Below are 25,160 nucleotides of genomic sequence, written 5' to 3' on the forward strand. Positions count from 1 at the left end.
TTTGTTCAGATCCTAAAAATCATCTTTCTATTCTAGCTGGTAAGTACTGAAATACACACCCAATAATACATTCATAAAATTTCAAACAGGCTTTACAATAGATGCCTAGCAGCTTTCTAATGTGCCGGGCAGGACGAGCTAACTGAAAGGGCTAAATAATTGCAACAAATAATTTTCTATTAATTTATTCTTCTTGATTAAATAGAATTAATTTGGCTGATAATAATGAACTTCAATATAAGTTTTGATATTACTTTACTTAATCGAAAAGGGTAGTTTTAAATTCATTTTAGAATGTCATATCATTATTTCTAGGGCACTTAACATAGTCAGCTTCTGCTTGAGCTATTGCCATCTTTTGGGATAGTTTCTGTACAAGTCTGTAACATCTTGCTGTATGTAAGTTATGTAAGTCACCACTGAAATTGGTGCATGGAATTCATATTAAAGATGACATTTCCAAAGTTCATAGTAAATGAGTGGATTAAGATGGAAATTATTAAAATCATTTCCAAATTATTTCATTCACTTACATATATACAGTTTTAAAAATGTGTGATTTACAAGTAAACATATTTTGGAATACGTGCTTAAATGCCCACTCAGCACATTTCATGTCCAATAGGTTTTGTAAAATATTAGTTAACCAGCAGCCAGATAAATACCTACAGGTATGTTTATTTCTGAAATCTGAACTAGTCCTTCTCTATTACCTGGGATGCTTTTAGACTCAACCTGTTTAGGATTCACACTAGTTAATGTAATGTAAAAGGGGGGAGGGGGCATTTTAGAAAATTACCTTGTTACCAGGAAAACATTCATCTTGTACCTCTTTTAGGTGCCAATTAGTGGCATAAATCAAAACAACTATTTGACATTAACAATAAGACATGTTGATATTTTTAAAAAATTTTACAAACACAGATAAACAACAATTTAGGGGGACTATACAGCATTGAGTTGTAGTAGCTCCCATGTAGCGTTGAAAACTAATGTGGAAAAGTAAATAACTGAAACTTATCTCCTAGCTCTGAATCTGTATTTTGTGATAACTTTTTCTAAACAGAGATAAATGGATAAATCCCTGGAAATGGATTCTGCCTGTTTATAGCAGTAGCTCAGGGTAGGTGTTCATCCCCAGGCAAATCTCAGGAAGGCCTATGCAGAACAGTCATGCGAGGGTAGGTGGGGGACAGGTGTTAGGTGCTTTACTCTGTCATCTTGTATTGTCATGTGTAATTAATCATGTGTGAGGGCAGAGGTTGTTTTTAATCTTCACTCTTCATAAAAAGAAAAAAAAAAGGTTCTCCTTCTTGGTGGCACATCACTAGGCAAATGACCCTCTGCATCGTTTGGCCTCCATCCACTAGTCCTGTCCTCACATGCCTTTTGGATCCTTAATGACCGACCGACCCTACCTGGAGTCCATGGTAATGCATGCAGGGCACATGGAATTATTAATGATCTTAAAGATAATTTTAAAAAAGATATGCTACCTGACAGGTAATAAATTATCAAGATAGTTTATCACAGAACAGAAAAATAATTTTGTTAAGTTAGCAAAGGAACTCAATGACCTCTATTTCTTCTATTTTATGACAAATAGCCCTAGAAACCAGCTACCCCGCAACCACCTCCTGCTAGTCCCCCCACTCGGCTTTCCACAGAGGACTGGAAGGCTGACATGAGGACTTTCCCAATCCTTCGAGCCCAGCCCCTGGCTAAGACAAAGAAGACAAAGGTAAAAGGCCCACTTTGATGCTGCATACCAAGGATTTGACTTGTAGACTGAGACAACATGGTTCTCTACCAGGCATGTGTTTTCTGGATAATGTTGTCTTAGAGGTGAAGAAGTAGCTCAATCCATAGCAAAAGATCCTGAGAACAGTGGTTCTCCCCGTAGACTGGATATTAACCACATTGGTGTTTGGAAATCTTTACTTTATGGGTGAAATGGTAGGGTGGTAAGAAGGCCATCTGCTAGGAACCAATATGAAGTGGCACCTCTACAACATAGAGTGAACGGTGAGCTTAACCAACATTTTTAGTGCTTTGCTTTTGTACCCTACACATCAGAGAACACAGGGACTGACAAAGTTGACCTGTAATAAATGTGCAATAGGTTGAAATTGGTGTCGTTTACCTTCTCTATCTGTATGTGGAAAGCAGAGAAATGGATTGGGAATCAGGAAAGCAGAATTACAATTTTGGATCTTTTACTAGCTATGCGGTACTTGCAAAATTATTTCACTGTTACTGTTTAGAACAATGAAGTTTGGATTAGATGAACTTTAAAATTCCTTTTACCTTCATGATTTGTACATCCGCCTCCAGCTCCCAACACAAATAGTAGTACTATTTTCAAAAGTTGAGTCTTTTAGTGTGGCAGGAAGCAATATTTAGAATCTGATCTAATGTTTTAAATGCATTTGTTATAGCTCCAGATTTAGTCTTAAGCCTGGACAGGACAGTGGTTTAACCTCCACCGCCCAGGGGATTAATACATAATATCCGGGAATGTTGGCGAGACGTGCCTCGGTACCCATCCATGCAGTGTTTATTGGTCATAGTGAGCATTAGAACAGAGCAGTATTACTGAAATGCTGCAAACAATGTACACTAAAAATAAGTCCCCTGAAAGGGATTAGAAAGGATATTAAAGAATATCAATCCAGCAGGAGACATTAGGCCTAAAAGTCACAGTAGAAGTTACAAATACCAAAATCTATCTATAGAGTCCTGAATTTGCCAACATCCAAATTTACACTTCATGTGACAAGCACTTTTCATAAGACATTAATAAGAAAATTAGTCAGAAAAGATATAAATACATACAACTTTTTAAAAATATGGGTACAATTTTACATAGCTTATTTACAATGTGCACTGCTTCTAACATTAAATGAGATACAATTGGATGACAAAATCTAATGGTTGTGTGAGAGTAATTGCATGTGCTCAATTTCTAGTGTCAGATAGTTAAAGTTTGTAACATTTCCCTGTTATTTTTCCACATGAAATCTAAGTTGGTAGTTGGAAAGGGTATTTGGTCTTGTGACTCAACACCCAAACAAAAATTTATCATAAATATTGTTTTGCTTCCACTCTTTGGCTTAATGAATGTTTATCCAGAATGTTTATCCAGAAAAATGCATTATTTGGTTAACAATAGGCATATGTAGAGGCAGCATGTACCCTAATGAGATGACTATTTATATGATTCCAATAGAGTGAAACACCCACCAACCCTACGGCTGTCAAGGCAGCAGGCAGTCATTCCCCTTATAGTGGATTTCACCGATGAGACCACCGCCTAAGATCCTTTAGAGAGGCTGTATCATACTATTGATATTAATCTCTAAAGAAGTATTTTTTTAGTAACTATTTGGAGCTGGAAACAGAGGAGTCCAAAAAAGATTGGGCATCACCTATGCTTTCCAAAAGTTCTCATTTTTAAATAGTCAGATGAACACCTGTCCTAAAGCCTGTTCTAATTTGGAGACTTACCCCAGCCTTTCCCTTGAACGTCTATGTCCGTCTTCAAGAGATTTGTCTTCCTTCACTCAGAACACCAGGTCATGACAATCTCCCCTGTAACTTTCCTGATTTGGTGGGAAGTTAGTCCTAGTCATTTCATGGAGCAGAGTTTTTTGCGACGGTCACTTTGTAAAGTAGTCTTAATACCTTCTCCCTACTGGAAGGCCCAAAGCTGTGTCTTCCATACCTACTCGTATGTGCTGTTCAAACCTCCTAGAGTTCCTAGAGCCGGTGTTGAGATCTGATACCTAAAGGGCCTGATGGTGTTTCAGTTCCTCTTCATATCTGACATCAAGGAATTTGTTTATTTCTTTCAACTTTGGTAAAGTATTAGACATTTTTAATATTCTTTTTTAATCTAACGTTTCTGTTTTGGAAAAGCAATGCAACTAACTTAGCTTACCCTGTTGCTGAAAGTTATTTGTTCCCACAACTAGGATTATAGAATTTTAGAGCTGGGTGGAACATTAGAGATCCTTTCTTCCTTCAGGGAACTGAGATTGCAATTTCTTTATATTATCATCGGGTGCCAGATAAATTTGGCACTTGAAGAATAATTACCTGGGTTGTTTTAATTTTTTTCTATTCATACAGATTCTAAAATCTCTAAGCTAGAGATTTAACTCAATTTGACATTCATGAAACATATTCAGTGCAGTGGGTTGCTGAAGATAACAAGTTATAAATTATGGTCTCTGACCTTAAAGGAGCTCCTCTGTTAATATGGGGCTCAAATGTGAATAGAACATTGCAAAATGATGCAATTATTCTACAATTACAAGTATGAATGGAATGGTTTGCTAGAGTTGAGGCTCTTACTGCAGCACAGGGAAGTCAGAGGCTGGAGGAGACGCTACTGGTGTTGGATTATGAAGGATTTGTGTGTGTGTGTGTACGGCTGGTGGTGGTGGTAATGGCATTCCAGGCAGAGGGGAGAGACTGCAGATGCCAGAAAGTGCTGACAGTGTAAGAGTCAATGCTATAATAAAGGACCTCTACAAATCACGGCTTATACAGGGGGTGTTTTAAATACAGAGGTTTAATTCAACAAATAGTTGTTGGCATCAACTTTGCTGAAACCACCTGCCATCGAATAACACGCCCTGCCTGTAAACATGGCAGTGATCGTATGCTCTTTCTTACTTTACTGTTGAGAAGAGTTTACTGTTGAGTAGTCACAATTTGAATGTTTATAGAGCTTCCTTTTTTTCCCCAAAAGCCTAAATGTATCAAGTTTTGAGAAAGATAAAATGCAAAATTGTGATGGAGACTGGCTACTATTATCTTCTCGGAACACTCAGCTCTTCATCCTCTTCCACTATCTAACTACCACCCCGTTCAATCCAGATCACCGCCCCTCCATCCTTCTCTGCCTTCTCAGTAAGGCAAAGTCAAAACTCAGAGCCACTATTTCCAAATGACCATCAGTACTGCATTATGACTCTGAAGTAGATACGTTATCAAGGATTAAAGGAAAGGGCAGGAGGATTTAATAATACTTCCCTAACCAGGGTAGATAATGGTCCAAGAAAGATGTTAGAGAAACCGTGGTGAAATTTTGTTTTCTCATTAATTATCACATTTTTTCTTTATATATTGTTTGTATGGGGTTCATAGAATGACAAAACTACTGAGTATGTTAGTGTCTTGCACATAGTAGGTATTCAAAACATATTTGGTGAATGACTACAATTTAATTGAGTAATACAAAACAACGATGCCCCTGGGACAGCTTGATATCCACATGAAAGCAGAAAACTGGCTACCCATCTCACTCAACATACAAAATTTAAATCAAAGACCTTGGGAGAGGTTAATAGGGAATGACTGCTTATAGGAACAGAATTTCTTTTTTGGTGATGAAAACGTTCTGGAATTAGAGTGATGATTGCACAATCTTATGAATATACTAAAAACCACTGAATTGTATGTTTTAGAAGGAGAATTTTGTGGTATGTAAATTATATCTCAATTAAAAAAAATAGATGCAAAACCCCCAAACAAACAACAACAACAAAACCAGAGCCCAGAAAGTTGAATTGAGGCTCTTACTAAGATGTTCTACCTATGTAGCCCCAACACTGAAGAGGAATGGATAGAACCTGTTTTAGTTAAAATAAAAGTGAATAAAAGATGTACTGTTTTTCAATAATTCTAAGACAAATATGTTTTTCACATTTCTGAAATAGGAATGCATCTTATAACTGATGAGTCATAGTTTATTTGGCTGCACTTCTTCCTTCAGTACATAAAATTGTGGTATGTCTTAGATTCAATGAAGGACAGTATTTTTAAAATAACGTGGCAGAGGCTGCTAGCTGTCCTTCAATACACACAGTAATAATTTTTTTTCAGAAAGACTGTATTCCTAGTTTTCCTTAGAGCTAGGTGTGGCCATCTGTCTAACTTCTGGCCAATGGTATGTAAGCAGAAGTAATATGTGCAACTTCTGGTTTGTGTCCTTAAAGAGAAGAAGCACGTCCTCCCTTCTCTTCCATCTTTCCTTCTTCCCTATTTTTCATTCCTTTCTTCCCCAGCCCCTCCTCCTTCATTTCCTTCCTTCTAAATTGCACATGTGATGGTAGGAGCTGAGCAGCCATCATGATCCATGAGACGGAAACCATGTGTTGAGGGTGGTATAGCAAGGAGAAAAGATACCTGAGTTCTTAACGATTACAAAACCAATACACTAGCCCTAGAGTGACTATGCAAACTTTTAAGTGAGAGAGAAAGTTCTAGTTTGTCTAAGTCACTCTTATTTTGTGTTTCTCTGCTACAGGAGCTGAACAAATATTCTAATCTGAATGATTTCATGCTTTCATTTTTCTGGAAGTAGACTATTATATTTTCTTCAATGGGCTAAATTCTTCTCCCTCTACACACACACACACCCTTGTCTGGGCCAAAACTGAGTTACCAAATGTAGCATTTACCTATAAGGAATGCATTGTGAGTAGCTTTTCACTTTTCATTACCATGGAAAGATGATTTTAGCCCACATTCAATCTATATTTCTAAATAATACCTTTGTTGGGACTGTCTGTTCAGAGCAATGGAAGGCAGCTTTCTCAGTGCAAGTGAGATTTCTTGATAATGCTAAATCTGCCGTGTCAGCTGAATTCCTCTGGCTTTGTGTTGCAGTGCGCTAAATATACATGATCGGATTTCACTGTTAAGAAAATTCTTTCAGCACTACATGTACAGTCAAGTTTGTTGCCTGAATAGCTGAACATTTGGGTCATGAGACTTAAAATGTGTCATGACAAAGCTTCATGGAAATGCAACAGTCTGGAAGTCTGGTTCTGTCTTAGACTGGAAGGCTGTGGGGAGCTGTGCCATGGAGAACTGTGCTGTGGGGCGCTGTGCCGTGGGGAGCTGTGCTGTGGAGAGCTGATGCCCTTTTGTCCCTCTGGCAGCCATACTCTTGGTTCTTCATATTTGAGGAGATGGGACGGTGAGGAGGCCTGTTGGCTTGATCTTGTTAATGCCACCATCTAGAATACAGATTCTTGGGTATTTCATCTTCACAAGATGAGCTGCAAACTGAAAAAAAAAAGAAAAAAAGGCCACATTTGTAGAGGATATACAAAACTTGTATTTCTCCAATCCCATTATTTCTCAAGCTGTGGAAAACATGACTGCTTCAATGATAATATTGCTGTCACGGTTTCATCAGTGAATTGTTAATTTGGTTTTTAATAGAAATGAAATCACTCATATTGTTGACAAACAACTCTTGATGCTAGGAAATAAATGTGTCTCTTTGGTTCTCTTTCAAGCTTGTTTGAATAGGCAACACATACACATGGTAAACAATTCAAACAGTATGAAAGAGCGTATAGTGAGAAGTAGATTACTCCTACCTGTTCTCGGTCTCCCTCTGGAGAGGTCATTATCATTCCTATTTTTCATGTATCCTTCCAATGATAGTCAACATAGTCTCAAACCTACATTGAACCACTTTTGATATTATTGCCAACTTATTAGTTATTGCAATGCCATTACAATGTCCCAGCGAGGGCCTATGAACTGGTTGTCATATGTTTTGGAGCAGCACAATGTACAATTTGAGACCATGACGTGGAAGGAATTTGAAGGCCTGATCCAAGAAGTCTTCTAGATGTCTAGCAAAACAGGGCTGTGAAGAGTTACCGAGACATACACATATCTCCATGACCTGGTCCCTGTCCACCCACCCAGGCTCACTGACTGTCCAATCTTTTCTCCATTCCTTGTACTTTACGACAAAGAGGTCCTGAACTGCTGCTATGTCCCCTGATAGATGGATCGCTTTAGGATTCAGAGCCTCTGGTTGTGCAGGTCACCCTCTGCTGGGAACATCCTCCATTTCCCATCAACTCCTGGGCCCCCTTTAGTTCCTCCTCAAAAGCCCCCTGAACCCCCAACCCCATCTGCCTAATTTCTACTTATTTCCCTACTCAGGTACTTCCTTCTCTGGGAGCTAAGTCTCAATTAGGAACCCCTCTTCTCAGCTCCCCCAAATTTCTATGCATAGCCCTACCGTTGGCTGACCACACATATTTAAATTTCCCATTTAAGGGTCTACTTCCTCTACCAAACTGTAAACTCCCCTAGGACTGTGAACCTGTTCTCTTTCTTTTTACCCCTACTGATGGACACATGACAGGGTCTCAATATACGCTTGTTGAACTGAACTGTGACAAATGACATATAACCTGGGGCAAAAGCATGAAGCAAGGAAGGTTTCCTTTGGCTCTGGCCATTCTGTCTCTATTCCCTCCCCTTGGTGGTATCCTTTTCCTCCCCTTGGGTATTGTGTCCTCACGTTCTTTTCGATAACTTCATCATAATCTGACCTCACATTCTTCATAACAAATGACGAATATCTGCTCACAGTGCTATTGCATCTTGAGAATATTTGAAGCCTAATACTCGGTGAAGTCTCAAGGCAGCAGTCTAGACTTTATGGCTCAAAAGAATTAGCTGGATGGTTTGGTCAGGATACGTTCTAGGCCTCGGCCCCAGAGATTCTGCTTTATTGTTCTGGGGCTCAGGAATGCGATATTTTTTCGTTTGTTGGTTTCCCATAAACACCACTAGATGATTCTAAAGCAGGTAGTCCATGGACAGTATTTTTGAAAGATATTGTCTTAAGCCAAAAAAATAAAAGTCTTAGCATCTAGGTGGGATAGACGTTGCAGCCCTGGGATCTCAGCACTCCTGCAAACAACTCACATAAATGGATCTCACTACTGTGTGACCCCACTTATCTTCTCCATCATTCTCTGCAGTGCCTTTACGGAGATGTAATGGGCTATTCACATTTCAGATCCTATACTATTTTCGAGCCACAGAGGGTGTCTTTAGTAGTAATTAATATTGAAGAAAAATAGGGCACCTGTATTTCAAAAGGTATCAGGTAACCTAGAGTGCCAACGTGAGCTAGTCTTCACCCTGTTCTTCTCACTGATGCCTCTTTGAACCCTAGCCCTGAAGAACAGCGGCCCCCATTCGTCTGCTCGAGTCAAGTGCAGACAGCAGACTCTGGGACCGTAGGATTACCGAAACATCTTGGCTTCCTTCTCCCACAGGCGGCAGTGCAATTACCACGCAGGCCGGAATTCTCAGATAAACATACCACCACTCAGAAGGACTTGTGGATAAGCAGTCTTAGCGTTTGATACATTAGAAACACTGCAGAAGTCAGAAAACAAGCAGGGAAGGACTTACTGTACATTTAACTAATCTCTCTTAAACTCTGCTGTAGAGCCAGAAACCGTTCCCACTGCTATTGCAAGGAGGGGCAGAACTATGAGCCTGTTGTGGAGCTGGAAAGTGGTCCAGGCAAAGCAGTACATAGAACACCTTGGAAAAATCAGGGTGCTGCTATGTGGGGGGTCTGGGGAAGAAAGGAGAAATAGAGGACAAGGACATGACAAGTTTCGGTGCCTTGAAAAAAAAAGCGCGGGCGTCCTTAAGTAAAGGAAGAGCAAACGATGGGTTTTCAGGTGAAGACAGTTGCACTGCTCGTGTTTCCAACTGTCCCCGTTAAATAGTGGCCCCGAACAGTGAGGCCGTTTTTTCCACTCCAGAAGCAACTCTTCTCCACCTATTCGTTCATTTGCTCATTCATTCACCAATCAGACAGTTCCCTGAGTACCTACTACGTACCAGGCACTACCTCTAGTTTTTGCAGGGCGTATAGTTCAGTGGAGGAAAAAGTAACAAGCAATATCAAGTGGGATGGATGGTTAACCTGAATTTAACGGGGACTGTGGGAGCTCTTCCTATCTGTCCATCCTCTCTCACTGACACTGAAGAGAATGAGGACCAGATGTGATGGCACAATTGTTACATTGATCAGGTAGGGTTCTCCGTGGCTGTAGCTTGACAGGTTAGGCAGGAAGAAAGGGATGGTTTCCAGCTTGTGAAAAAGGTCACATCGCTCCTGGAGAAGGTATGTGGTGGGACAGGGGATGACCAGGCATGAATAGTTCAGGGTGTCATCTGTCTTTTACTTCTTTTACTCTCTATCTGGCAGGGCTTGGGCAGTTTTATTGAGTAAACACACAGGGCGCTGGGCTCTGCTGGTTAAGGGCCTTGTGTAAGCTGCAGCTTTGGGAGAGGCCTGACCTCGAGGAGAAATCACACACCTAGACTTCCTGAGCAATCTCCTTGCTGGAAGTGGCAGGATATCACATTGGCCCAACGGTTATGAAGTCACCAGCATCTGGGTGCTTTCAGTAAACAGTGATACTCAGGCCACTCCAGACAAGTAATAAGTGGAGTGTTTTAGGACGGAGCGCCCAGTTCAGTTTTTTTTTGTTTTTTCTTTTTTTATCCTCCCAAGTGATTCTATTGTGTTGCCAGCATTAAGAATCCTTTTATCAGATAATGGAATTTATTTGCTGGTCAGGTTTGTCTGGGCCCTCAAACTACACTTTTTATAGGTGTAGTCCTGTGTGGAGAGCAAGTTACTTTGTACAAAGAAGCTAACATGTTCCTAGGGCTGGGATTTGTGAGACCAAGTCCCATGTGGACAGCATGGGGTTCCTCAAACTGCACAACCAACTGAGCCACAGGGCGATGCCCCACTGTGGAGCTGGCAGGATGTGGTTTGAGCTAGGACAGCATCTGGGGGCTCAGACTGCAGGGCAGCTGCACCACTGGTGGGTGGTACTGCCGCGTGTGTCCTGCGTGCAGAGGGCAAAGTGCTGGCATTTTTCATTCCTCTGGTCTGCAGGTTCTGTTGGGGCCTGGGTTGGCACATCTCAAAGCAGCACTGTCTGGCAGTGGCAGGCCCTCATGGGTGCCATTCCATCTTGTTCTCTCTTTACCTGGCATTTAGCCTGGACTAAGAGGGTGGCATGTTTGTCCAGAGGAAGTCAAGTTCTACAAGTGAGTGGAGGAAAAGGATTTTCGATCTGCCACAGAGCAGTGCAGGTTAACCAACGCCAAGACATTTATGAAAGGCTGAGGAGAGGTAAGGTTAGAGAGGAGCACAGAACAAGCTCACGCAGCTTGTCACTGGGTGTCCTAGGACACAGGTTTGGGTAGAGCTCACAGTAGCAGCAGGAAGCTAAGAAAACGGGGCTTCTGCACACCTCTGCAAGGAACACACTACAGGACAGTCCATTTTCTTGATGTGAAGCTTTGGTCATGTGAGTTTTAAGTTCCTATCTGTGCCTGGACAGCTGGCATGAATTGGCTAACACCCTGGCGAAGCTCCAACTGAGCAGTCTTCTTCTTGCTTCCATTTACTTGTCCACTCCTTCCCCTGCCCCACAACGGAAACACAGTATTACTTTTGGTTGGGCATGGAACCGAGTGAAGAAACTGGCAATTATCCTATAATAAGCAGCGGTAGTAGTTTCATTTTCTTGGTTTTATGGATGTGAGACTGATGCTGTATTAGTCTTAACTGTCCTCTTCTGTACTCGTCTGGAATAGTGAAAATATGATGCACATTTAACATTTCTGACACCGTGTGGTTGGGGCTAGGCTGATACCTCATGCAAATTATGTACTATTTCTAAGAGTTTGGCTAGGCAATTCAGAGAAGCATATTTTAGATAAGAAATAGAATATGGGATGATTTCTCCATCTAGGCTACAGTGTGGCTGTGGGTTAATTTAACTCAAGTGCTGTCTTGTCCTGATTATTTAAGAGATTTCTGGGGTCATTAATAAAGGTCTGGTTCATTTCAACCGCCCATCTCAGTGATTCCAATTAGAAACATACGAGCTGTGACAAAGATTAGTAGGAAAGAGGTACGAATGATTTATGAAATATTCCACTGATCTCTTCCCTCAATTATTAAAATATAATTTTGAAATGTCATTTTTTCTTTCAATCTTTATTGTATTCCTCCCATAACTGAGTACGTTTTTTCTGTATTCAAACATTTTATAATTAACACACTGAGGTTTATTTTCTTACGAACATTATGTAAGTTTATTTTCTTAAATCAACCACGTAAAGGAACCCTTGTGCACTGTTGGTGGGACTGCAAATTGGTTCAGCCTCTCTGGAAAACAGGAGGCTTCTCACAAAACTGAAAATAAAACTATCCTATGACCTAGCAATTCCACTTCTGGGTATTTATCCAAAAGAAATGACATTTGGATCTTGAAGAGATATCTGCACTTGCATGTTCATTGCAGCATTATTCACAATAGCCAAGGTATAGAAACAACCTATGTCCATTAACGGATAATGGATAAAGAAAATGTGAGACATACACACAGACACACACACACACACACACACAGATACACACACACGCGCGAATATTATTCAACCTTAAAAAAGGAAATCCTGCCACTGTGATAACATGGGTGAACCTGGAGGACATTATGCTAAGTGAAATAAGCCAGAGACAAACACAAATACTGCATGATTTTACTAATATGTGGAAACAAAAATAATCAAACTTACAGAAGAAGAGGAGAATGGTGGTTGCCAGGGGCAAGGGGACGTGGGGGAGGAGGTGGGCAGATGTTGGTCAAAAGGTACAAAGTTTCAGTTATGGAAGATGAAAAAGTTCTGGAGATCTAATGTACAGCATGATGGCTACACTTACTATGTATAACAGGTTGAACAATACTGTATTGTATACTTGAAACTTGCTTAGAAAAAAAGAAAGAAAATGGTAACTGTGAGTGATTGAAAATGCCAATTAGATTGCTTGTGATTATTTCATAACGTATATGTACTCATACATGAAAACATAAAGTTGAACACCTTTAATATATACAATTCCTATATGTCAATTATACCTCTTTAACGCTGAATAACAAGTACTACATAAGGTGTGAGACCAGTTTTCACAGCAGTAATATCTAATAACAATTAGGCAGTGGCTGTCTTCCTGATTTCACTCACAGAAGTAAAAGCAGCAGCAAGGCAAAACCAAGAAGGTGAACACAAGGTCAGTGATCCTCTTACACCCTAACACAGGCACTTGTGAGCAGAAAGGAGCAGAACAGGTAATATCAGGATACACACTGGAAAACGGTTAATTATGTGATAACCACAACAAAAAAATGGGAGGGTTTACAAAATAATCATTACGTAGACCAGGCTTTCTGACCCATGTTTATTTTAAGGATAACTATTCCAATGGTGTGTGAGATAGTCAGAATCCATGCTATGGTGTACATTAGTCTTCTATTCTTGGAACCAATCTTTGAAATTATGAAATTTGATAGTGTTAAGATTTTATCTTAAAAATATTTTTAACAGTTTGTGTAATGTAAGGGAATATATAAATAATTGTAGTGCACTAACTTATTGTGTTTTCTTGTTTTAATTTTTTGTTGCCTATAGTTTCTGTCTCCATTTCATCTCTTTCCATTCTCTTTTTACTAAAAAAATGTATATACACACACACACACACACACACACACATATGAACGCAGATAAGAATGGTATAATGAGCCATTAAGTAACTAACACCCAGCTTCAAAACTGTAACTCTTAGCCAATTTATTACCTTTATTCCTCTGACTCCTCTCAACCACATCTATTGTTTTGATGTAAATCCTGTGTACTATTTAATATATAAATATGTATCTTTGAAATAAAAAAGACTTTAAAAAATACATCCACAGTACTATTATCATACCTAGAAAATATTAACAATAATCCCTTACTATACTTATTCAGTACCTGTTCAAATTTCCAATTACTTCACAAACATCATCTATCCATCCATCCATCCTTCAATTATGTATATTTACAATTTATTTATTTTCATCAGGATCCAAACAAGGTCCACACACTGTGACTGATGGATGGATGTCTTTTAAGTCTCCTTTAATCTATGGGTTTGTGCTTTCTATCTCTTTTCATTTCTATTCCCAGGTCTATTCACCACACAATGTGAGTGATCCTTTACAAATGAAAGATCATCTAACCTCTCTTTTCAAAGCCCCTTAATGGCCTCTCATTTTATGCAGAATAAAATCTAAAGGTCTTTCCATGGTCTAGGAGGTCTCACATGATTTGCAAATCTACAAACCCTTCTTTCATCCTCACCCTCTTTCATCTCATCTCCTGGTCTAAGCTACTCTCACCTCTTACTTACAAGAAGATTATTGCAGTACTTTCTTGTCCGATTGCTTTATCCTTGTCCCCTACAGTATTTCTCTACATGGCAACCAGAATGATTCTCTTAAAAAGTCAGATCATACAATACCCTTTGTCCCCCATATTCTAGTGGTTTTCAATCTCACTCAGAATCAGGACTTCACTGATCACGTTATAAAGAAAATAAGCCACCAGAGCTCTTTTCCCTCATCCTACCTTATTTTTCATTTCAGCTTTTATCACCACTTGATGTCTGTGTTTTCTTGACTGTCTCTCCCAGTGTACTGTAAGCTCCATGCAACGAGGGACTGTGTTTTACTTATTACTGTTCCTACAATGCCCAGAACACTGTCTAGTACATGGTATTTGTTCTAATATCTGCTGAATCACTGGGTCATTCATTGAACAAATACTTTTTGAGCATTTACTGTGTGTCAGGCAGTATAGCAGGCACAGGTGAAACATCCTTACTCCCAGTGGAAGAGGTAGGAAGGACTTGAGGGCAAATAGTAAGGGAACTATCTCACTGGTGCTGGTAAGAGTCAAGTGCTATCTTCTTTTAACCTTTACTAACAGGGCCTTCACTCAACTCGTAGGAGTTGAAAGAGGTAAGATGAATTTTCAAAATGATGTTTTTAAATGTCATCTATAAAAAACCCCGCATTTACACAAAAAAGTATTGATGATGAAGCTGATAAATACAGAAATAAAAAAATAATAAAGTGTGATAATTTTAATGTAGAAGTACACAGCGCAGCCAGAGGAGAGACATTCTCCTCAGTTCATTTCCACCGTTAAGGAACTGAAGGAGCTGAAAGACTTGGAAAAGGATGCAGTGAAAGTTTCACTTCTACTCTTGGTAATTTTTAGTGGTATGCGGGCCACTCAGGAGGTATGTAAAAAAAGGTAAGTTAATATTTTAATGTGCGATATAAACTTCTCTTGTCTCTTTTAGTGTACTCTCTTATGTGTAATTCTAACAAAATGTCATGACAATTAAAGGAAGAGGATTTAAATTTTTTAAAGTACACTTTTTGAATAAAAATAGCAAGAAAAATAAAGATGATATCTGCACATGATTTCCCAGCATAATATAAGTCAGTGCAACTTGTATTCAATTTTTTTGTTTTGTTGAAGTCCTAATAATAGATATTTTTCCTTACATGTCAAAATGGTGTTTTCCTTTCCTTCCTCTTCCATTTTCCTTAGATCTCGTTTTCTTTGTTGACTTCCTCTACCAATCATTTGCACTAAAGCATTTTTTCTTATTATAAGCTAGTTTATAATGGAGACAATGGCTTTTTACAATTTATTGAAGCAAGTATGTTATATCTTTTAATGGTCTCTCCATAATCTCTTGCTGAGGCTATCACCTGGAATTTGTCTTCCTTTCTAGAATAATGCCTTTATAAGCTCTTACAGTTAATTATAACAAAGAAAGACGCTACATCATTTTTCTGTATTGTAGAATACTGTTCATTTCATAACTAAAGGATTCTATGTATACACATCTCGTTTTAACTCTCCTTTGAATTCTAGTCTGAACTTCTAAATGCTTGACTGACATTTTATATTGAGGTCCCATTAGCACTTCAAACTCAGTATGTCCAAAATTCATCATATTCCCTACAAATCTACTTTATTTTCCTCTTCCTTATCTCTGTTAAAGGTATCAGCAACCTCTGCCCAAACCCAATCTGGAAACTTTAAGGTTATCTTTGAGTTAAAACAAACAAACAAACAAACAAACAAACAAACAAACAAACAAAACACCTCTTGTAGTTTCACATTCAATTAGGCACCAAGCAGTGCCAGTTCTCTCCGTGATTTGTCCTGGATCCATTCTTTCTTTTCCTTCTTTTGTTCCTACTCCATATGAGACCCTGATTACTCTTGAATTAATCCCTAAGTGGTTCCTGTGCTTTTAGTTTTTCCCTTTCAATTTTACCTGGCACTCTGCTGCCTACATGGTAACATCACGGAAGACCCTCAGGAAATCCTGAGACCCCAGTTACTGTTGTATAAAGCTTTTTTTCCTTCAGAGGGCTATTATTGTTAAGCTAGGTGAGTCAAGATCTGTGGATCCCTTCCAAGGAATAGCATGCTTATCTAGTCAGTTAGGACCTAATATGGAGCACCTAAAAGCTCTTACTGAAAGTTTCATTTTGATAATATTAAGTCTAACATTTCTTTGCATTTTGAGGACAAAAAAAATTCTTTATTTTAGACCTATACTTGCTTATCTTTATATAAATACATGAATATAATGGTTAATAAGAAGGTTATCCTTTAGTGTCTCAAATAAGGTAAGAGAAGATAGTGACAGGATGTTACTAGATGCCCTGAACCACATAATAAAAGTAGTGGGGCCATTTCTCCTGTCTCCTTTTGAAAGTTGCAGAGCTTTGGCTATCAGCCTCAGACAAACCCCTTCTGTTGTCTTTTCCCCACAGCCCCCTGAGCTTTGCTAACTCTGGGGGCTTAGAAACTATTTGGAGTGTGGGAAATTGCAAGCTTGAGATAGAAGGTCAACATAAAGGTAGACTCTGGGAAGACTCTCGCATTGAAATAAACTGGGAATGTAGGGAGAGTACAATTCTTAAACTGGTCTCTGGTTCTTGGTATTTTAAAGTTTCTGTTTCATTGGGATCAAGGACAAAAGAGAGGGAAGACACTTTCAAAGTAATTTTCCAAATGACTTTCTAAAATACAGCTGATTGTGTCACTTTCCTTCTTAAAAACCTTTAATAGCTCCCCACCTGTAAAATGTGAACTCCGTAGCGTAGCATTCAAGGACGTCTATAATCAGACTCTCCTATCTGTAAACAGCCTTATCTGCAGCTAAAATGCTGTTCCAAGAAGCCCTGTGCTTTTCAGTCAGCCTGTGCTACTTCCTTTGCCTGGAATGTTCCTTCCTAAGGTCCTCCTCCCAACACTTTTCCTTACTGAAATTCTACCCATAATTCAAGGTCTAGGTCTATTATCACCTTCTCCATGAAGCTTTAGTAATTTCTCATTTAACTGGAAGAAATTTCTTCCTCCTCATTGATTTTCTAGAGCTTCAATTATAAATCTTATATAGCACATGCCACATTCCTCTTCGAGTTTTAATCAGTTGTACACATGTCTTATCTTCTTAACGGTAGTGGAAGTTTTATGAGGGCAACAGACTATGTCCTTGTCATTTGTTTCCTCACAATAGATTCCATCATGTAGGCACTCAGTGTTTGTGGTCTTGAATTAAACTAGTTGACACTAGTAGTTTTTTTTTTTTTTTGCCTTCCTCCTTTTACCAATTCCTGCAAACGCATAGTTGACTGCAAACTATTACTTTTCATGTGTTCATTCATTAACTTAGCCATGAATCCAACCATCAAATATTTATTGAGTGCTTACTACCCGAAAGGCACCACGCCGGGGGTTAGGGGTACAACAGTGAATACAACACAATCCCTGAGTTTAGCTGGAGATGCAGATAAGAGAACAGGCCCTCACAATGCCCTCTGACAAATACAACAGAGAGCCATCATATATGGTTGTACAAATTGGGCTCTGAGTGAGAGAACGTGGAAAGGGGGTAAGTGGAGCCTGAAATGTAGCCCATCGTCTCCCCAAGTTTTGTGCCCTTACAAGGTGCCGTGTGCTTCTAAAGGAAGGATGGGTTATTATCTAATGCACACAGAAACTCTATGTATGATAGTGGTCCCAATGCAGAGATTTTCTATGAGCATTTGAGAAGGGGACTTAGTCCCAGACGTGAGGAGTTAAGAAAGCAGCCTTTATAAAGAGTTCCATATAAAAGGCCTTTGAAGCAAATGGGAGTTACCCAGGTGAACAGAGTGGGAAGAATGCTCCAAATAGAGAGAAGTACAAAACAGACAGTTTGTGCATAAGGAACTGTAAGTAGTTAATTAGGGCTGAAATCTAAGAGGGTGAGGGGAGAGCAGGGTGGGATGAGTTTGGAAAGCAAAGCAGAGTCCAGATAATAAAAGGTCCTATAAACCATGATTAAGGTTTCTTTCTTCCTCCCTCCCTTGCTCTCTCCCTCCCTTCCTTTCTTTTTTTAAATATTTATTTATAAATTTATTGGGGTGACACTGGTTAGTAAAATTATATAGGTTTCAAGTGTACATTTCTGTAACACATCATCTTAGGGTTTCAATTTTCTTTTGAAGGCAATGGGAAGTCAGAGAGGCATTTTGACAATGATCAGATTTCCTTTTCAAGAAGTTCACTCTGATTGTAGGGTAGAACCGGGGGAGGGAAGGGGGCTGCAGGCAGGGACAGTGTACACTTGCAGTAAGACAGGCACAGATATTAGTGACCTGATGGAAGACAGTTAGGAAGGGGGATGAGAGAAATTCAGACCTAGTTAACAGGGTGATAAGACAAACAGTGACTTTCTGTATAATTTGTTGCTAATAGTTAAGAAGATGAGATGAGAGAATCAGCTATTTCAAACAGCCTGGGTGGTATGGAGGAAAGCATAGGAAATTTGTAGTTAGACAGCACAGAGTTTGAACCAGGGTTCTGTCACTGGTTAGCTGTGGGATCTTTGGTAAGTCACTGAGCACTTTTGGCCTTAGTGTCTTCACCTGTTAAATGTGTAATAATAATGCACTTGAACGGTACACTGAACGTGGTGTTGGGAGGATCAAACTAGATATCATGTAGAAGTGCTTGACTTATCGTAAATGCTTACTATAGGCAAGTTTCTTTTTTCTTCTCTTCCTCCTCTTTCCTTTCTCCAGTTGATCCTTTAATAGGAGAGCCATTTACAACGCCTTGCCATTGTAGAGATTCAAATTTAAAAGGCAGCTGTGTCCCAATGGGATGTAAAGTAGGGCTTTACAGTGTTCATGGTAAAATACAGGGGGTGCCAAAAATGTATACACATTTTAAAAAAGGAAAAAAAAAACCTGTATTAATTGTAATACTCAATATATACCGATAACAAGAAATGAATACAAGTCACGTTTGACTTCTGCCCTTACAAGAGGTGCTCAAAGTGGTTACTACCATCAGCGTCCAGACACTTCTGATTGCAGCAAACTACTGCTTGAGCATAGATAACATCTCTTAAAATGTGTATACATTTTTTTGGCATCCCCAGTATTTATAATGGAGCAGTGACATATCCTAGTGAGTCTTACAGTTTACTGAGTCACAGATACTTTTGGCAATCAGATGAAAGGTAAGAAGTATCCTCTGTCAAAAAAATGACAAATATATAGAATACTTTATATATGATTTTAATTAGTTCAGAGACCTTCTAAAACTCATGATGGACTCTACGTTAAAAATGTTTTCCTTTATACTAATTCATTTAATATTAAAATTTATGATAGTTGATAGTGACCTAGTGTTTATGCATGTGGCAACTGGGATCTTCCTGTAGATTTACAGATTAGTGTTTAACAATAGCTTATAATGTCAACAAGTCCTCCCAGGAATGACTACCTGGAAATTTTTTAAAGTTGACATTAAAAAAATAGGAGAAAACAATTTTAGATATGACATAAAATGTGTTTGAAAATAGTTGTTATTCTAATAAAAAAAGTATACTGGCTCATATTAAAGGATAGCCTCTTCTGATAAAATTCCATCATTTAATACCATCATGCATCAGGAGCTCAAAAGAGCCCCCTGGTATATTTTCCTTTGATCTGTATAGTTGGGACTAGAATAGCAGCAACAATCATTCATTAACTTCTGTTTACACTAGACAACCAAGAACAGTAAACCCATACTGTGTCCAAGCCACTAGTCCTATTACATACAGTATACTATGCTCTTTAAAGAATGTATACAATAAAAACTCAGATTCAAAACAGTTAGAGCTGTGATGGATCACAGCCAAGTCCAAACCTCTGTAGGTCAAGCCGGAGGGCGTCTGTGGTTCGTTTTTTATCAGCCACAAACATTCCTGTGGTAGGTAGTAATTAATTACATGGTGGGCTGTGGAGTGCAGGGTGGGTATGAAGAATAACATGTACTGAGACAAAATAACTTTCATCCAGTGACAAGTCACCAATAGAGGTGCCAGAGATCACAGGATTGAGGTGATGACTTGGCAGTTTTTCCGGGAAATTGGAAATGAGCTCTCTCTATCTTTTAAAAAACTTCTTATATACAAAACACATCTCGTAAACATGTTAAAGAACAGACAACCAAAGTATAGAGTAGGTGTTTTAAAGTCCCCTTTACTACAACTCCTACCCCGATTTTTATTTCACGTAACTTTTGAAAAGCTCTGAGAATAGGGACTCTATGGGACAGGTTTTAGTTCATGAGTCTTCTACAGTAAGTTATTCCCCGTCACTTACCAAATGCAGTTATGTAGGGGAATTTTCACTGGTATGCCTCATATGATGCCTAGTGTGCTCAAGTTGCATTAATGTCTAAAATGTTTTCTTATAATCTGACATAAACCCACAGACCAAAACATTTGCTGACAAGAAGGCAAGGAGAAGTCAGGAAGAAAGCCAAGTTTCACCACAGCCAGTGCTTATAGGTCTAACAAGATAGGGAAAGAATTTCTTGTATATTTAGAACTCATAAAGGACATTCAGTTCCCATTCTTTATCAAAATGCTGAAGGCACAATTATAAAGAGGCCTAATACATTTTCTGACAGGTAAAGATCACATAGAGAGTGCTTTAAAAGTACCATTAATCTGAAAAACTAGGCAGGTACTATCTGCAGCCCCAGAAGTTTACTATAGGGACGACACATAGAAGTATGCTGGATTGGTTTAAAAGTGTTTTCAGAGTCATTTGGTTTCCTTTGAGCACATAGAGTAGGACAATCTCTAGCCTGAGACCAAACGCTAGAGAAAGAGCTTGAGCAAAGAGAGGAAGGAGACAGGACTAAAGAGAGAAAAGGGACTGGGAAAAGGTATCCAGGAAGTAAGAGGTGGCACGAGAGAGTGGAAGCCCCACATGACTGCCTGCAATACAAATTAACTTGCAATCTAACATCCAGAGGCTAAATAACTTGGGCCTCTAGGGGAGTGTCAATAAACATAACTGAACTGTCATTTTTAAAAATAGCTGCAATGTCATGATTTGCCTCTATAAATCTGATTATTTTCAGTTGAAAGTAATCAGATGTAGCACCTGTGTACTACATTTTAAATTTAATTCTTGCATGCCACGTGTAGAAAGCATCAGCCACTCACACTCTTTAGTCACAGAATCTCCACAAAAATTGTCTCTTGTCTAGGTTTTTGAATCTAATGTTAATCAGAAATATATATGCTTTGCTCTTTTCTATTTTGTTTTTTTTTTGTCTTTTTTGGAGAGGTGGTTTGCTTTGTTTTGTTTTAAAGGAAAGAATAATAGCACCCATGGCTTATTACTTGCCATTGGCTCTTATGTTTTCAGATGAATATTTATTTTAATGACATAAAAGTACTGAGTTAACGTCAAGAATGTAACATTTTAAGGGTAAAATCAGCTGTTCCTAACATTTTCCAAAGACAAGACAAAGTGAAAGTCAAAAATTCCTTCAATTTCTTTCCTTCATGAAAAGCTATCGAATGTGACACTGGCCGAGATGAAATCTAAGTGGTCTGATAACCACAAAGTATAATCTAGATAGAGATTTTTAAAGTCTCATGAGTTTCAGTGACTAACAAAGCAATATGATGTTTAGTTACAGTTTTTCTTAAGGACTCAGTAAAGGTAGAGAAACACCAGTTGGAGTTTCGTTTTGTTCTGGTGTGTGTTATTGGCCATTTTCCCGTGTGAGACCCATCACTAGCTCTGGAGATGGATCCCACTACATTATTTTCCTACAGGGGAGACAAAATAACTCACTAACACATTAAAGCAAGCTATGGTGCTAAGTCATCATTCTTGCTAAACATGATAATTTACTTCTAGGAAAGAGGGGAATTCACGATGGTGTTTTGTCAATCTGAGATATATGACACTTTGACCTTAGCTTGGAAGTAGGGTAGTGTGAGTAATGGTTGCTACGAGTATCAAAACAAACCACACATTTCCCCCTAGACAGTAGTTGATAATATTAAAAATCAAAATTTCCTTTAAATCTGAGTATGCTGCTCAAGGATATAACAACCCTTTTACGGGGTCATGACATGGATAGTAGACTATGTCTGCCTCCCCCATTGATCTGAATCCTTATTGCCTTACTGTTCAGATCTATACACTTGCTCTCTGAGATTAACTCAGCACATTTCAGTTTTGTAAGATTTTTTTGTTTGTTTGTTTTTAATGAAGCTTGCTGTATATATCATGCTGGCAGGTTTTCTTTCTATGCCCAGGTGATCTAATTCAGTTTAACACTTGAAGATGCAGTTTCTCATATGAGTTTTAGAAAGATGATTGTCTGTAATGAGACAAGAGTGAGACCCTGACATGCTTTTCATTTAAAATGTGACACAAAGCTTGAATTTACTTTATCCTTGTTTCGACACAAAGGTCATCCTACTCCCATCAGCCCTACCAACAGATGCAGTCTATATTTGTTTGGCTTGTCAAGTTAAACTTGGCCATACAGCAGCAAGGATCAGCACAAAATCTGATCCGCCCTGGAGTAGGAGTATGCATTTCAGAGACTCAGGACTCCACTCACTTGGTACTATCTGACCATCCTTGATGCTTATATAACTTTGGTCACAAAATATCTGGATATGCTTGATTATGTAACAGCTCACTATTTAACCTGTCGGATAACGTGAAATAAAGATTAACTGACAAGTGATATTTAGAACTTAATTCTGGCACAGAGAAGCATCTACATGGGACCCTAATTAAACTCTTTGTAGTCCTCCTTTTTTGCCCTATTCTGGGAGGAAACAATGTTTCCTCTCAATAAGAAATGGCAGATTCTAAAGATTTTCTGATGTATTTAATGTGGAAGCTAGGCCAAATACAAAAGCCTTGTGAAGTGGTAATTGTAAAGAAACCGTCTTATAGCAATAAATTGCTAATCAATTGTAATTACAGGAAATAGTTAATGAATACATAATTAAAACGATATCATGTATCTTCTGATTATCATTATTCAAGTACATGAATAAGCAGTATGTCTCAGATCTGTTCTGTATTCTGTGTGATTTTAGGCAATATATTCAATCCATCTGGTCATTGTAGAGTATGTCCTTCACATTTGTATTACAAAAGACACTCAGGTCCTAATTTGTATGTCACATGGGCGATTTTAATACTGTCACATACCAGACAAGTGGTTCATTGACTCTTCCTTGAAGTTGTTCAATGATATTTTGCTACTTGTTAAATTCAATACTGAGAGCCGTTTTATTTTATTGAGTTGCATGCTATTTTATTTAATATTTTAATTTGTTGGATTTTCAGTAGCTCATTTCCCAGGTATCAAGAAGATGTAAAACTAGAAAAATTACAATCAGTGCTGACTGTTTTGAAAACAAAAAATTCCCAAGTCCAAATATGAGTTTGAAATAAAAATCATCAACATCTGCACAGATAATTTGTAAATGTACTGACTAGAATTGGCACCTCTGCTTTCCTTCACAGCATTCATCTGGGGCTTTCTTAGTCTTTTCAAAATAGGACTCTGCCAGCTGCAATGCACTGATTTCAACTTAGAAGAAAAACTGCTACTTGTCTGGAAACACTGTTTTTTGTTGTTGTTTGTTTTTGCCTTTTTTTTTTTTTAATACCCACACAGGAAAAAGATGAGACCTGATCAGAACTGCCCTATGAAAGATTTTCCATTACAATCTGACCAAAAATTGTAGAGCTCAAATGAACTGGGGAAAGTGAGGTAGTCTGAACACATCAAACCCTGTAACTTTTAAAAAATCAGGGTAAAATATATATAGCATGAAACTTGCAATTTTAACAATTTTTAGGTACACAATTCAGTGCCACTGAGTACACTCACAATGTTGTACCACCATCACTGCTCGTTGTTTACTAAATTTATCATCCCAAACAGAAACTCTGTACCCATTAAACCAAAAAACTCCCATTCCACCCACCTGCCCAGCCCCTAATAGCACTAATTTACTTTCTGTCCCAATGAATTTGCCTATTCTCAGTATTTCATATAAGTTGAATCATAGAATATTTGTCCTTTGTGTTTGGTATATTTCAACTTAGCATGTTTTCAAGGTTCATCCACATTGTAGCACATATCAGAATTCCATTCTTTTTATGGCTGAATAGCATTATAGTATATACCACATTTTGTTTATTCATCTGTTGATAGACACTTGCATTGTTTCCACTTTTTGACTATTGTAAATAATGCTGCTATGAACACTGGTGTACAAGTATCTGTTTGAAACCTTGTTTTCAATTCTTTTGGTTATTTACCTAAGAGTGAAATTGCTGGCTATATGATAATTCTATGTTTGCATGTTGAAGGAATTGCCAAACTGTTAAACTATTTTCTACAGAAGTTGCATCATTTTACACTCCTCCTGAGGGGGTGTTCTAATTTCTACACATCCTTGCCAATACTTGGGTATGAAGTGGCAGCTCACTGTGGTTTTGATTTGCATTTCCCTAATGACTAGTGATGTGAAGTATCTTAGATTCATGTGCTTTTTGGCCATTTGTGTATCTTCAGAGAAATGTCTTAAATGTCTAAATAGTTTCCAGTTTAAACTTTGCTGTCTTTCTGTTGTTGAGTTGTAGAAGTTCTTAGTGAAGAGATACATAACTGATCTTTGTGTGTTGATTTTGTATTCTGATATTAAATCCTTATCAGATATATAATTTACAAATATTTTCTCCTACTCTGTGGGTGACAAGGATTGCTGGCCACCACCAGAAGCTGGGAAAAGGATGGGAAAGATTCTACCTAGAGCTGCAGAGGAAGTATGGCCCTGTTGACACCCTGATTTCAAACTCGCAGCCTCCAGAACTATGAGAATAAATTTCTGTTGTTTTAAGTCACCCAGTTTGTGTTACCTTTTACTGCAGCTCTGGGATATTAATGCATGTTCCAATTGTGATATCTTTTATTTCTTTTTCTCGCCTAATTGCTTTGGCTAGAATTACCACCAATCCTTCTCAAACTCTTCCAACAAACTG

General features: G+C 38.5%; 1 protein-coding gene across 1 annotated transcript in view; it reads right to left on the minus strand.

The window, feature by feature from the left end:
- Positions 1-4,560: 4,560 nt before the first annotated feature.
- The window catches only part of TBCK (TBC1 domain containing kinase), a 187,794-nt gene continuing 167,194 nt past the window's right edge, over positions 4,561-25,160 (minus strand). The window contains exon 26 of the mRNA XM_033105921.1: positions 4,561-7,080. Within this exon, the coding sequence (XP_032961812.1) occupies positions 6,970-7,080 (111 nt within the window). The 3' untranslated portion in view covers positions 4,561-6,969. The remainder of the gene's footprint in view (positions 7,081-25,160) is intronic.

Source organism: Rhinolophus ferrumequinum, chromosome 5 (assembly GCF_004115265.2).
Source record: "Rhinolophus ferrumequinum isolate MPI-CBG mRhiFer1 chromosome 5, mRhiFer1_v1.p, whole genome shotgun sequence".
In the NCBI taxonomy this organism is placed as follows: domain Eukaryota; kingdom Metazoa; phylum Chordata; class Mammalia; order Chiroptera; family Rhinolophidae; genus Rhinolophus; species Rhinolophus ferrumequinum.